General features: G+C 43.5%; 1 protein-coding gene across 1 annotated transcript in view; it reads right to left on the reverse strand.

Annotated features, from left to right (window-relative positions):
* The window catches only part of LOC119450257 (myotubularin-related protein 5-like), a 131,999-nt gene that overhangs the window by 8,158 nt on the left and 107,874 nt on the right, over positions 1 to 15,967 (reverse strand). The window contains 9 exon segments of the mRNA XM_037713650.2: positions 1,689 to 1,784; positions 2,221 to 2,481; positions 3,241 to 3,597; positions 4,579 to 4,764; positions 5,203 to 5,307; positions 6,002 to 6,178; positions 9,819 to 9,985; positions 11,769 to 11,828; positions 12,735 to 12,989. Of these exon segments, the coding sequence (XP_037569578.1) occupies positions 1,689 to 1,784; positions 2,221 to 2,481; positions 3,241 to 3,597; positions 4,579 to 4,764; positions 5,203 to 5,307; positions 6,002 to 6,178; positions 9,819 to 9,985; positions 11,769 to 11,828; positions 12,735 to 12,989 (1,664 nt within the window).

Below are 15,967 nucleotides of genomic sequence, written 5' to 3' on the forward strand. Positions count from 1 at the left end.
AACAAAATGTGGGCATATGGGATGGTGGGTGAGGAAATTACACTTTCCCATATGACGCAACAGGATACTGGACAAAATAAAGGTCATGCCATGCATGAAAATTTGTACTACACTAAGCATCTAGTAGTCCAGTAATCTCTATAGCTATAACAAATGGCTACCCTAAACCAGTGGCACAACTTGCCTGTTTGTGGCTGTTCAGGACCCTGTCAGGAGCAAAACCAAGTAAACAAAACCAAAACAAGCACAAATATCCAATGTATAACGTAAAGCTTTTAAGCAAAGCAAGACGCTTAAGTCGTACCACACCAAGCAATATGCAAAGAAAAAGATAGTGTACACCGATACGCTGTGTCTAATAGCCTACAGGCATTGCAGCAACTCGGCAAAATTTGAGAGCTATCACAAGGACATGCAACACAACTCATGATACTGATGCGGTTCCAGTGGATATCAGGAACATACAAATACTCTTTCTGTCTTAAGCACAACGTCTTACATCTGGAAGGTGATGCTTCATGAATGATTAATGTTCTGCAAGGTGGTGACAGAACAGGAATGCCACCTCAGATGATCGCCAGCAGCCAGGAAAAACATTAAATCTTGTGATGACCCACAGTTCCCCATATTTAGTGAATTCAAGGATGCCTTCCTTTTTTTGAAAGGAAACCACAGCCATTAACACTCAGTGCATTAAGAAACAAGAAAAATTGCAAACACTGTGGCAACAGCCCTTTCAGAAACACCAGTCAAAGTCAACGGCTAAATACTAACTGGAACTTTCAAGAACACAGATCTGGTTTTACACTTCACCATTAATTCATCCTGCTTTGCACTCTGCTAAAGCACTTCCTACACAAATTATGTAAGCATGGAAGCGTTTTTGTTGTGTGCATGGAGCAAGTACCCTAAAATGTGCATAATTTAACTATTCATCAAAGAGCAGACTCATTTCTGTGACAGCCACAACCAAAAGTGAAGCATAAACTTCGGGAACTGCGCGAGACATGGGGATGTTTGAGATAAGCTTCAGAAAGGCATATTTCACAGTTTGAAGTTTTCAATATATCCAACTATTTCAATCTCCTTCGAGTTCTATATATCTGAGGTCGACTGCATATGTAATTTCTGCCACTAAAACTGTACTTCGACCATGCATTCAGTATTCCAACTTTCCTATAAGGAAGGAAGGCTTAACTTAAGCATCCCAGTCCATAGTAACATTCTGCAGAATATTTCCCCCCAGAAAATGCCCTACAAGCAAGTTTGCTTTGTTTAATATAGGAACAACAGTTTTTACTGTCACGAACTTCGGTGAAAAGATGCAAAATAAAAAAAATGGCTTCAAGGTTTAGCAGTCTGCCATTTTATTTTCACAGCATGTATGATGGTAGCCATTTCATACTAAGCGTTTTTGTTGTGTCACAAATGCACTTTCAAAATGGTGATCACAGGCACATTTCTTTCATCCGAGGGGCCACCAGCCCATAAAAAAATACCAATTCTCGCTTTATTACCATACAGATGTGGCTGAAATTTTGCTGGCACATTGTTGGATGGTTCAGGAACTCAAAATTTCAATAAAATCAAAATGCATTTTTGGTCTGCAAATGCTACTTTTTGCACTGAAGCTGGTGCCAAGACTGGTGCCAAGAAAGCACATGATGGATAGTTTAAAAAGCCCTTACCACCAGAGTGTCCACGACAGGGACGTCCAGCTTGTTCCAGAGGACATGCCACTTTTGAGGGAGATGCCCCAAGGCAGCTTCCTGGTCGTGCAGTGCCTGTGTAGGAGAGAATGACCCACTGTGAAGTAGGACCAGCAGGATGCAGCAGAACACAAGTGCTACATTATAAAAGGTCATGGAAAGCACCAGCCTCAACGAACATGCAATTCTCCTAATCTAGATGCGGGCACCTCCTTTCTTTTCATAGAGTTTTCAATTGTAAACTGGATTTTCTGTATTGGCTCTGATATGATGCTATACTAGAAAACTTCAATCAGATGCACAGGCGCATCAACGTAAGTTAACTTCTCGCATCTGACTGTAGCTGCCTTGAATTAGTGGTGCTTCTCATTACAGTTACTTTCTGGAAAGGTACTCAGCTCTCTCATAGCATTATAGACAAGTTTCATGACCAGCAACAGCACTGAATGATCGTGGTTCAACAGACTCCAGAGAGACGAGTAAAAAGTGCTAAGTGGAGGGGCGCACAAACCTCAAGCAGCTGAGTGAAGACATCAACCTCCGCATCGCCGGCGTCGTCGTAGCAGGGGTACAGTGTTCTGCGAGCAGGTGCATTGCTGGCGTTGCCAGAGGAACCCCCAGGCCTTTGAGGTGGCATTGGCTCAGGGATAACCTTGGGGCCCCGCTCGAGGACGACTAGTTCAGGATCATAGATGGGGCCGTGGCAGAGAGTCTCCTCCAAGTAGTACTCCCACACTTCCAGGTTGGACAGGTTCGAGTAGGGGCGCAGAACCTGGCAAGAGCCACAGCAACAAGGAATGAAGAAAAAGCAAACGCATTGGATGCAACAGGGGCAAGCATTCAATAGCAGGCAGAAGTTTGCCAACCATGTCAGTGGCAACCAAACTGAATCACTGCACCATCTGGCATGTAAGTGCAACAAGTTTGAACTTCAGGGGTGTATGAATATTTGAAAATTTTGGATACCATCTAATGTTATATTTTAAATATTCGTATTTGGTTCAAGAACTAGGTATCTGAAAATTTTTGAATATTCGGCGGCAGGCTGTATTAGAAAACAAGTTGAATATATTGCTGCTATGCAGGAGCAGACACGATTATTTGCATTCGTTTTTACTTAATATAAAGTTATGTGCTCGATTTAGTAATGAATTTTGCGATAATATTGTGCGTCGTAAAGAATTTACCACGTAACGTATGCTCACCCACAGGGCGGCTAAGCTTTGCAGGAAACCAAGCCTCTCAATGGCAAGGTGCACAGATTAGAAAACAGCAGTAAAGCACAACGAAAGGGGATAGCGGAGATTATACAACAACAACAATACGAATGCTCTTTCTGGAAATATAGGTCAATTGATTTCACAAGAGCGATGACCATCCTTGCGGCCTCACTATGCAACACGCCAGCTCCCAGCCAGAAGCCCATGTCGCGTAGCAGCGCAGCCTGTCACATGCCTGTACGAACCTTTCAGCGACAATGGGCAATCCACTACTGCAACACGCACGCAAGTAAAGACAGCAGAAGCCTCACCTCGTCTTCCAGGTTGGCTGCATACCAGAAGTTGTAGAAGGCCGACGACTTGCACCACAGACGATCGGCGTACTCCCAAAAGGATGGAGCCGCAGAGGCACGCGCAGACGTTGAGGCGGCTGCAGCAGCAGACTCCTCATCCGAACCACTCTCAGCCGAAGCCAGAGCTGCAGCCACATTGCGGCCACTGCGATGTAGGCTGCTCGCACCGCTGGGCGAGGGAGTCCAGCCTAGCTCAATGCGCTCCAGCTCCGAGTCGAGCAGGAAGGTGCGAAAGCGGCATGACACGTGGTGGTACGCCAGGAACCGTAGGAACAGGTCGTTGAACTCAAACGACATCGGGAACTGCCGCAGAAGCTGTATGGGTAGAATGAAAAGAGCACATTGAAAATTAGTATGTAACAAAAAGTTGATCTCATCCATGTGAATGTTGAACTGTGATTGCTCTGTCACTTCCTTACGTGATTGGCAATTTATAAATGATTGTCGATTTCTTACTGCTGCAGGTCAGCTGACTAGCATAAAATGACTTTGCTTGATTTATTCTGGTCTGTCTAAGGCAGTAAAGCTAGCACACAGCCTTTATCATTAAAGGGGTCCTGCAACACTTCTTTAATGGCACCATTTCTGCTATAGCCCTTTTCTTGGCATATCAAAGAACTAAAAGCAAAAGCAATTGTGATATTTATTATACACAAACCCAAGTTATTATCCACAAAAACTTAAAAATACAAGCAAAATTAAGGTTACCCTCGACTCAAATTTTTGCGGCTCAGGATGCTAGATTCCACTTTGCCATGACATGTTAGTGTGGCACCCAATAGCCGCAGAGCATCGAAGTTACATAAAGGAAGTTGGCAGGCCATGGTTGCCAAGCCCGCTCAGCTTGTTGGTGACGTCACCATGGCCTCCACGATTGGGCGGCATGTGGTCCAATCTCGGAGGCCATGGTGTCGCTTCTATAGTTACAACAGCTTCTGAGAGGTGGCCGTTGGCACGCCATGTGTTCATCATGCTGACACATTGTTGCCATAGTTGCAATACATTGTTCATGGCAGTGCGATAATTAGGAGATACTTAAGATGGCTGCAAAACGTAATGCCATACACAATACAATATCATGCGAACGTAAATCACACATTACATTTTTAGCCAATAATCATAATGCCACACATCAATGTCACATCCGTCGCACAACGTGCATAAAATCGCCACATTGTGATGGTCCCATTGGTGCTGCCCGAATAGCTTTGTTGGGAGAATTTCAGAGCCCCTTTAATGTTACCAGTATTCAAAAATCAATGCAATAGCATTTAACACCAGCTAAATTGTTAATACCTGATGAACAACATCGAGGAACTGGAGGAAGACGGGCGCGAACCCACTGGCAGCTGCGGCAGCAGTCTGGTTGCCTCGGTACGAGAATCTGTGGCCGAATGCTAGCCACTCCTTTTCAATCAGCACCCGGAAACCCTCGTATGTTCGATAGTATGGGTCCAAGCAAAGCTGAGCAACAGACACCACCTGCGATGCATAAGGCAAAAAAAGAAAGAAAAAAGAGGATTAGTTGTACAATACAGAAATGGCACAAGCAGAAAAACAAGCAGGAAAGGATGGCAATACACTGGATTTTCACCTATCACTCGATTTCTCCCACACAGATGAAAATCTGATGAAGAGATCTAAGTAGCAAGAAATAAACCATGACATTAAACACTTGATCCGTCAATGTTTACAAAAAACGTAAGTACACAGGAACCCCCCCCCCCCACTGATACGTTCCTTGCAGTTGCATTTTGCCGGCTGCTATACATCACATTTTTGAGGTCCCAACCAAAAGCCCATTGACTTCTATGCATTACGTTCCCACTTGATACGTCACTTACGATACGTCGAATTAATGGAAATATACTGTATATATAGCCAATATTATTTCATACAGCAGCAACTGCAGTCACCAACCTGGCAGGTGAAGTCCCAGCCATCCTCAAGGCACAACATCACGGAAGAGCCTTGGACGTCGATCAAGTCCACAGCTGCACCTGAGAGTTGCAAGATGCACTGCAACTGGTGGGGGTAGAAACATATGTTAGCACTCTTAACTAGTGAACCTAGCAGGCAGAAGTGCAAGTAAACTAATGCCAATACATCTGCCATCTCCACTATATCTAAACTCAGGGCAATAACCATACTTTCACAAGTACACCACACAGCAAGAATTTAAAGGGAATTGAAATACGAAAGTGGGTGTTATTTAAAAATGCAAAAAAGGTGGTATGATTTTTCATGCAATCCAATAATCGATAAGACATACCAACAACTCCATACACCAAATTTATCACTGATTTCCGAGAAATTCCAACAGCTTCCAACAACTGGAGCAGCCATATTTCTGACACACTGCAAGTCATATTGATGCTGCATCATACCATCTGTATCCTGCCGTAAGCAAATTTTGCCTTCGCAAGGCATCATGGCAAAGTGGATTGCTGTGAAGCCAAAGCCTGGGAGGCAAAATTTGCACTCAAAGTGCCCTGGTTTTAGATGCAGATCTGTCCCCCACCAAAACCCCACCGCCCTATTCTTTTTAAATTGTGGGTTGTTGCGAAATTTATGCCCAGGAAGATGATACGCGTGAAAACCCATTACTTCACCAACTTCAAGGTACTATCTGGCTTTCAGTGTCACACAAACAACCAGCACATCAGGCTAGCTGCAAGATAAGGAAGTGCGGCCTGACCAGCCCAGCACGTGGCCCTACCTGGTTTAGCCACTCGGAGCCCTCAACCATCTTGTAGAAACTCAGTTCAGGACTGGCTGGAGGTGCGCTGGGGCAGCAGGCACGCAGTAGCTTCTTGAAGCTGGCCTTGACCTGCCGCACTTCAGGATACTCCACGGGAATGAGGTCACAGTTGGCATATGTCTCCGGCTTGATGCCCTGCCACCAGATTGTGGGCACACACCACGATTATAGCTACTATCAGACCTCAGTATAACCAACACAGACAAAACGAATTATCCCTTTATCAGATATAGTGAAGTAGATCTGAAAAGCTTCTTGCCAATATCAACGTGCAACGAATGCATGCTTATAACAAATATTGGATGTAACAAAGGTACATATTTTCACTTCGGATGTAACTTCATAACAGAGATTCCACTGTACTCAAGCGCATGTACTATGCATTGAACATGCATATCCTACACTGCTTTAAACATACCATTTTCCTCACAGGACATCTGACATGATCTGATGTTACAAACATTTGTCTTGTAAGAAATATACAGTAAAAGCTTGTTAATTCGCACCTCCTCAATTCGAACTTTTGGATAATTCAAACTGACTGTCGTGGTCCGGCCATGCAGCATAGGCGTCTATGAGTAAACCAACTCGTTATTTCGCACGCGCATCGGGTCCTCCATCAATAATTCGAACTGCGTGCTGCCGAACTGCGCACTGCCACACGGTGATAAAAAAAAGGAACCCGTAATAAGTGGTTATGACGATAGCACTAACCAAAAAAAAGAAAGAAAATGGAAAAAGTACTGTCCCCTGGAGTGTTTTATCAGTCAAGGAAGAGCAGGCATGGCCTTCGAGACGAGAGGATGGCGTGCGCTCCCAATCTGGGAGGCCATAGAGCGAGCCACTGGAAGCCAGCCTGGCCAAGCCAGCGGAAAATCCAACATGGCGGCCCCCAAGAGTAGTGTGGCTCGGAATGAGCAATTTAGTCTGGAAAATAGAACTTTGAGGCCTAATTTCGTCTGAAAAATTGGTTCTAAAATTTCATTAGCTCTATGGGAACCCTGACGGTGCATATATGAAGTCCGGAATATTCATCAAGTCTGAAAAATCTGTCGGCTACTGCGCCTATTCTTCAACTTCAAGAAGGGTGAAGATGAACCTCTGTATCACTTTCGCACTTTGGAAGACAAACTGATGACCATCGCATTCAGAAAACAAGCAAAAAGTGATCACAGATTATTTTGGTCAATAAATATTGTTAGTTACAAGTGCTTTCTAGCAACCCAGTCTCAATTCTGGCTGTTTTTCAATTACTTTCGTTAGTTCGAATTTGGTTTAATTCGAACTCCTTAAGCGTCCCTGTGAAATTCGAATTAATGAGCTTTTACTGTACTACACGTGAATGTTGATTTTAGCCTGCTAATGTTTCTAAGTATGTGCCACTTTCTTGATATGGGTGCGTTATGCTACACCATAAGTGAACATTCTATCTACTGTGACCATACATGCCCAGGTAAGCCAGCCACAGAAAGCCTCTTGAGCATGTGGCTCTGTGCACTAGATGCGGTCGTGAGCCATTAAAGCAGTGCCAGACCAATGGAGTTGCCGAGTGAAAATGCATCTTACGGTAAGCAACACTTCAGATTCGATCGATTGTTGTGCTGACCGATGCAATTTGATATACAGGCGCACAACTCTCTGTAGGCTTACATATAATCTTCAAGGGAATATTTCTAGTGTTTCATATCGACAACAATCCAAAAGTCCAGGTTCAATATGAATGGTCTTGAATATAGTAAATGTATACATAAGAACTATGGCAGCGATCCATTAAACACCTTCATTTAAACATCTCAATAGGAGAGTTTAGTTTCAGCCACCTCAGGCTCCTTAATTTTGTCCTGCTAGTTTGGTACACATTGATATTTTCGCACGTTGATTTTACTGTACTGTGACCGCCATGCTAGCACTATAGTCACCACGGGCAGCACCGATCTCCCAACTCATCAAAACCACGCTTCGTGATTGAAGAAAGTTAGTGAGCACAGAAGTTGCAAGTGCTGTACTTCAAACAGAGGTGTGCCACTCAAGTGGCTGCAAAAAAAAAATCCTTCACAAAGGTATGCCGATCTGAGCAACTGATACTTCATGGACAGTGAAGCTGTACAGGCGAGTTCTCACACCCTTCTGAAGTACTAGGAATTTTTTTACTGACTGATGATTCACCACCAGCAGTGATGATTCATCACCAACGCCACCTGCATGTACTTGCGGACGCCCTGACCGTATGGCCACTTTGGGGCCCCCACACTGACCGCATTGCCGGCTGCTCTTTACCACTGCAGCCGTATAAACTCCTTGCTGACCTTCAACAAGGATCCAGTAAAACACAGCAAGAGAAAAAAAATTACGGACTACTGGCCAAGAAAACGCATTATGGATTGCGGTCTAAAAAAAACACATAAAGACGGTGTCTATTCGCGTGAGGTGTATGCAAGGTAACTAAATTAATGAAACTGCTTTGCTGAAATGCAGAAAGAAATACATGGTTTTCAATCAAACTAAGACTGGGAAATGAAAATAGTTTGTTTAATCACGTGTTTTGTTAACACTTTCATGTCAGCACCTACTCCCATCGATAGCCCGCATTCGTATTTTGCCGCTTTCCGAGCGCTCTCGGACAGAAAGGGTAATTTATTAGGTTATTTAGGAACTTTTAGTTTCGGCTTTCAGTTTTCTTTTCCCGCTGTGCCCGTATTTTTAAAGCGTCTCCAGAGAAGGGGAATGGTCAGCGCGATGAGCGCTCGTAGTTTCCAAGATGCTGTCGTGCACCGCTTATATATGGAAACGTCGTATTTCTACCGATTCTAATGCATCTGCACGTGAGTTATTGGACAGTTAACAGCAGCACTGACGCGAAATACTTCAGTTTGTCAGATTTCCGAACGGAGGCTCGCTTTTTTTGCTGAACCGCTTTAAAGCTGTCATGCCCCGATAAAGATATCCTGCGTGTTCTAAGGCTCACAGTTCTTAATCTACAGGGTGTTAACAACCTTTGGTCGGGATCATTTGCCAGCGAGTCGAGTTTCACGCAAAAAGATGGCCAGAAGTTAACCTTGGCATTGCGCATGGGCTAGTTATTAGTGTTAACGTTTTCTTTTATATCTCAAGAACTTCGTTGCATACAAAGATGATATTTGCTTGAATTATTCACAGGTCCTTTATATTGAAAATGTATATTCTGAAAATTTTTTTACGTTTTTCAGTGTGACGCAACCGCCTCCCCCCCCCCCCCCCCATTGACGTTTTTATATAACTTTTTTGTTTCTATAAAATTTTCGCTTAAATATTCTTTTCTTCAAATCCTTTTTTAATAAACATGTTGTTTGGGAATAGTACCGTCAGAAAGAAAATTTCTTTGTTAATTTGATACTATACACTTCAATATCAAGCTTGCTCTGTGATAGGAAAAGAAGTATTTACTAGGCTACCCAAGAACTGCTGCTTTTATCGCGGGCAGGAAAGTGTTAAATTAAGGTTTGTTATATAGAGGCTTCACTGTATACCGAATATTAGAAAAATTTAATAGCAGATAATCGACTCGCAAATTGAATTATTTCAACGATTCTTTAAATTAATTATTCAATTCGATTCAGTGATATTCGAGTATTTGTACACCCCTCGTTATAATCACTGATAATTATGTTTCAAAGGAAAAATTTGGCATTACAGTGCAGGTAGCATTGCTGATTGATACCAAGATTACCGCCCCACGGAGCCGCACAAAAATCTCTGCAACACTCCCTAATGCAGTGGTGAGCCCCTGCAGACGTACCTTTATTTGCGATTTCTCGCCAAAGATGTACAGTGCAACCTTGTGGAGGGTATGCACGCCTTCCTGGGAGCCACACTCAGCCATTCTTGAGGTTCGTAGGGCAAACTCTGGTGTCAGGCTGCCTGTCGAGCCATGACGACGGTCTTTCAGGCTGCCCCAACGAGACTCTGCAAGGCCAGCAAGACGACGCTTAGTCAGGGCAACCAGTAAAATCAGTCTGTCTGAGTTCCCTGACTTCTCAAGGTTTCCTCCAACTGTGTTGCGCAAAATTTCCATGACCGAAAAATTGAGCCGACGAAACACCAAAGTTCTGGATTAGCACTCAGCTATTTTCAAAAAATATTGCTTTCCTAATTCACATTTTTCATATTGAGTGTTTCATGTTTCTGGCATAATTGTAGTCTCTTAGAGAAAATATTTTGACTGGATGCTGACACAGAGAATATTGTAAGCTGTTCATTTCATTCCAGTTGCATTCCCTGACATAATTCTTTATTGTTTTTAGTTTTTAAAAATAATTTAATTTATTCTCCAGGTGCCTAAAGACCTTTTATGAAAGGAATGGAATGTGCCTCATACTTAATGTAACGTCACGAATCTTTTCCAACAAACTGTTTTTGAGTGCACCTTGTATGAATGGAGCAATTCGTAATAAAATGCTGCCATCGCTATGCCTTTGCAATGTTCCCCGACATTTTTGTCGTTCAAGTTAAACTCGAAATTGTACCGCCATGCACAGCCATGAACTGCTCATTACCACACCAATCTTGTAGCTGCATGACCTCAAGATCATGTGACCCCAATCTTGGAGGCCATAATACTGGAACAGTAGCACCATTCTTTGCCATCAGGTGGTGCCACTGCTCCGTAAGTGATGAGATTTCTTCGCTTCCGATTTCTTCTGAAGGGCACTGCTTGGTTGCAACATCTAACTAAGTCCACCCAATAGCCATCATGCTTACGTCTATGTAAGAGCAAGAACAAAAATGAAGCAAGGGCTTTAAAAAGTTTAAGAAAAAGACAAGTAGCCTTTTGAGCAAAATTGTGGGCTCCCAGATGCATATACATGAATAATATTTTGTCCTGATGTTCATGACAGCGTTGTCCAGTGACTAAGCAAGTTTATTTACCATGTATTTACCATGCAGAGCTCCTTTGAAGTTGACCAATTTGAGATTTTCCCCACTTTCCAGGATGTTTCATCAGTGATCCAACAGGACATAAGCAAAGGTGCTCTAGTAAATATGTGTCCAACACATGTGAAAGTCGAAAAGCCTGCCGAGAAGTCATGACTTCTGAGCAAAAAGTTCATGTTGCCTGCTTGCTGGTCCCACAGTGCACACCATCATGACCACTTAACATAAAGTTTTCACGGACAGAAAATGGTACAAGGACAACCAAGAAGCAATCTCAGAATGATGCTTTTGCACCGTTTGGAACCATTTGGAAGTGTTTTTTTAATTGATCACTTCTATCCAACTGCACTGTCCATAGCAGCTGCCAAATTTACTCTGGCAAATGCTTAACTAGGCAAGACGCAACAGAAGATTTAGTTAAATGTCAATGCATTTATGACAACACTTAACCCCGCTGCCACGAAAAAAGAGCCAATTATCCCAGAAAAAAAAAAAATGCTCGAGATAGGCTACAATTTTTAATAAACAAATGTAGTTTCACATGCATTCAATGAGGCCGCAAGCACCTAGTATCCAGACCAAGAACTTTTCCAATTAGGCCTCATCAAGCAGCACCACATAAATCTTTTGAGTCCTACATAATGCTTGCCTTGCAACTGGCTCAAGAACCACACGCACCCACACACACAAAAATGTTCTACATTATAACCTACGTCACAAGGAAATGGTAAAAAATACAGAGCCGGCACCTTAGAGTTTTTATGCAAATGATCAGGCAGTGTTAAAATAGAATATCAAACCAAGGGCAACTCACTCTGAGATGGTAACAGGCCTCGGTTTATGTTCATGAACATTTGGAAGGAATCGGTAATTTCTAGAAAACAAAGAAAAAAAAAGGAAAAGTGCAGGAAAGGGGGAGGTAAACAGAGCAGGAAACAAAAAAAGGCATTGGGGCATGGGAATAGTGAGTTGAACGTGCAGCGGAGATAGTGGGAAGTGGGAGAAAGAAGAGAAGAAAATTTCGGTAATTTATAATTGTGCACACGTAAACTAAAGCACCAACACAGGCACAAAAATTCAACCTCAATATTTCAGCTACTTCTGCTCCGAAAGGGAGTTGGTTGGCTGCATGGCAGCTACCAATCAGCAGTTCCACAATAAGTGCTCACTCTTTCAATAATACCCCAGTCACATGGAGCACTTCTGATTGCAATCAAGCCCAATCGGGATTGAATTTATTAATTATGATTGGTTTCCTTCTGCTGTTTCCAATTGCTATTAAGAAATGTGATCCTGATCAGGCTCGATCGTGTCTTAAAGTGTCCGTGTGATACTGGTATAAGAAGCTGAAGTTATAGTAATAGGACAACTGAGATTACAAAACACGAGTCACAAAACATCATAACCTTTTGCAAAATGTAATCTAAGGCACAAAAACCTCAGAGGATTGTGGTACATCAAGCATATTTACTACAAAGGAGACTGGGTTTTGTGTCAGGATTGAGCAAAGGCGACATGGCCAACAGGGAAATGCAGCAACAGGAAGCATATTGACAGGGTTCTACTGTAACAGTAAAAAATATCTTCCAAGCCAGTTACACTGCACAACCATCAACTGCATGCAAATTTCAGTGAACCAACTACACAGTCTAAATAAGATGACTGCTCTGTGTTTTGCTGTTCAATAACACTGGCCTACAAGCTCACAGAGTCCAATTTCCTTTGTGAGGGAAACACCTCCACTGGCAAAAGAAAAAACAGAATAAAGAGGTGCACTCACGTTTTCCACTCTTGCCGCCTGATGAGCGCAGGCTGTTGACAGCCTTCTGGAAGGGGTTGTGCGAGCGGCGTGCAGTCTCGGGCGTCAGTGTGGGAAAGTTGTCGTGGGCCCCGTCAAGCACCAAGGAGCTGATGCTCAGGGACGAGTCGTGCACACCGGGTGAGGCACGCGTCGGCTGGGACAGGGGGCTGGCTCGCACCAGTGCCGCCACCAGCTTCTCCTGCTCGATCGAGGATGACGTCTCACTCACGGTGCCTGCGACAGAATCATGCAGGTCTTGAGAGAGAGGAAACATTTGTGCTGTGCAAAACTGCACATTAGTCTTTAAATAGATTGAGTGACAGTACAAAAAATAAATGAGAGGTTTAAGTTGCATTGTGCATTTCTGCATCTGGAACAATTGAGAAATGCTTGGATAGCGTCACCAGATTACCAAAACTTCCATAAAAAGGCTCGATTCAGGGTACAAAACTTGACACCATACAGTTTAGCCGACATAATGTGGTGTCTGACATGCTTGTGGATGCCTGCCAGTATATGAAGAAAATACTACAAAGCATGTCTAAAATGCCCAATGTGCTCAACAAACAATAAAATGCAAGCAGAAAACCCTCTGCAAGGTGTGGAAGAAAGGACTGAGGAGACCTATAATTTCATGTTCTGCTCCCTGCGAAGAAAACTTCAAAAACACCCAAGACGCTTACAATGATTGTGTGTCAACACATTCATGCCCTGCTCGTCTGGCCAGTTTAGGTCTAGCAGAAGTTAACTTTCGCATGAGGTCTCTTTTTCCAAGTTCAAAATCAGCCTTTATATCTTTAAGGAGCAGTGCCCTCAAGCTACGATTTGGACATTGCAGCATACACTTTGTTTTTGTTTATACTTGTGACCTCTAAATTTTGCTCTGCTGTTACTGCTATCTACTTTGCTTTATCTCTGCTTCAATGTTTAGTTCCAGCTCTTATGCAAGATGCAATCATGGCATCAAAAGTGTTGCTATGCCATAAGTGTTGCAGCTTCGAGGGAAATGTACATGTTTTTATCCGATGTACACAATATACATAGTGCATTTATGAATTGTCAGACTGAATCCCAACAATCAAGAATATACAATGATGCTCAGTAAATGGAGGAGGGGGGCTATTGTCAGCCATGGAATTCAATTAACCAACCACGGACTGTTCTCTCAAGTCACCACTATCACTCCCAAGTTGAACTTCTCTTTGCTGGCGCAACTTCACCCGATAAAGAGTTTCCATCTCTGAACTTCATCATCGCCTGCCCACTTGTTTGCTCATTTGCCCATTCATAGTGTTGTGAGTGCTGCAGCCACTCTAGCCAACACTGGCTTGTCATTATCGCACTTAAGTATAATGGATTTGAGCAGTACATTCTCAGGTGGTTATGAAGACTGGTGGTTGCTCCACAACGTATGATGAGATCCAATGAGTAAGGGGTTGATTCCTGGTAGTACAGTAGACTTCTCTTAAAGAGGCCTTGAACCAATTTTTATCGAAGTGGAGAAAGACATTTGAAGAGAAAATAGGCTATTTCAGAAATACTTTGCTGTAAAAAGTATTTCAATGCGTTCAGCAGAAGCGGAGTTATTGGCAATCAAACACGGCCTCCGCTGTGCACCCCTTCCTCCTTCTATGTCTTGCACGGCGAAGGCTACGATGGAGTGGGGCGGGGCCGCAACGCTCCGCCTTCCAAATGTCACTTTGGTGCGCCGTTCAAATTTCATTTTCGATGTTACCGTAGACCCCAGGTCTTCCGATCTTGGTGTCTACGATGCACTAAATGTAACCCAAACGCGATTGTCCACAGCGCGTTAACGTGGACGCCACGACTTCCGATTTTGGTGCCTACAACGCGCGCTAAACATAGCCAAACGCGGTTGTCCACAGCGAGCAGCCAGTGGACTCGTGGTGGCACCCCGCGGCGGCCGCGGTGTAGCCGACCGCATCGATCAATAGCAGCCGCGTTTTGGAATGTGCTTTATTACGTAATAAAGCACACAGAAGAGAGTGAGGATCATGGCTTCTGTTGAAATGAGAGCGTTTGAGAGAAAGGTAACTTCGCGCTCCGCTTGCGAGCTCCACGCACCGCCTGCGACAGCAAAACTTGGCTGAGATGTTCACAGCAGCATATGCTACCGGCGAACTATGTTATTTCACCAAGCCTGCGGGGTGGTTCAGGACCCCTTTAATTCGACTCCAGTTTAATCGATTTTTCGATTAACCCAATCCCTGCCAAAGGTCCCGGCCAACACCCACGCATTCTTATGGGCACAATCTTTTGTTATTTTGATCCTAAAATTCACCTTCGCTGGATAATTCGAACTTGATTACTCCACACTCACGCGCCTGATCCCTATGGTGACCCCTATGGTGACCCCTATAGCGACCTCTTAAGTGGCAGCGTCTGTCTCGGCAGAGCTTAGGGGAGAGTGAATACGTTTATTTACATCCTCTCCCATTGAAAACGCCTATTTTCAATCTCCCTAGGAAGATTTACAAGCTATAACCATAGCTCATAATGTCTGATTACAGTATTTACGGCTGTTTCCATTGAAGGAGACCTTAAAGCTTATGGTGAAGCTGACTTAAGAAACCAGCCACCACTGTGAAAAACATATTACACCCTTGCCCATTTTCCTTGCTAAAAAATTGGGTGTGCATTACATTTATACTTTGTTTAGGAGCTTTAATGTCATTTCTACATTACCTTTCTACTTTTGACACATAGAAAGTGGGCACGCATTTGATTTGGGGGCGTGTTAGAATTGGGCAAGTACTGCCAAATGAATCAACGCTGTGTTTTGGCGTTTTTTCTGCATCTTAATACATTCGACCCGCCAGATAATTTGACCAATTTCATCTGTCCCCTCAGGGTCGAATTAACAAAAGTCAACTATATATTTACTTGTCTTATTCACTATCACTTGCTGCCTTTTTGCCAGCATGCCTTCTCAACAACTTGACAATATAGGATAGGATAGTTTTTTTTTAATGTTTCATATCCTGAAACAGCTATGAGAGATGGTATGAGAGATGCCACAGAGATGCCACAGGGGCGAAAAAGATGCGGGATGGTCAGGACCCCAAGAAAATGGGACGTCTTTCTTGAAGAGGTCGGCAAGGGGTCGTGCGATGATCACAAAATCCTTCACAAAGCGTCGGAAATAAGAGCACAGCCCTACAACACTACGAACGTCCTTGGTAGACTTCGGA

Source organism: Dermacentor silvarum, chromosome 4 (assembly GCF_013339745.2).
Source record: "Dermacentor silvarum isolate Dsil-2018 chromosome 4, BIME_Dsil_1.4, whole genome shotgun sequence".
Taxonomy (NCBI): domain Eukaryota; kingdom Metazoa; phylum Arthropoda; class Arachnida; order Ixodida; family Ixodidae; genus Dermacentor; species Dermacentor silvarum.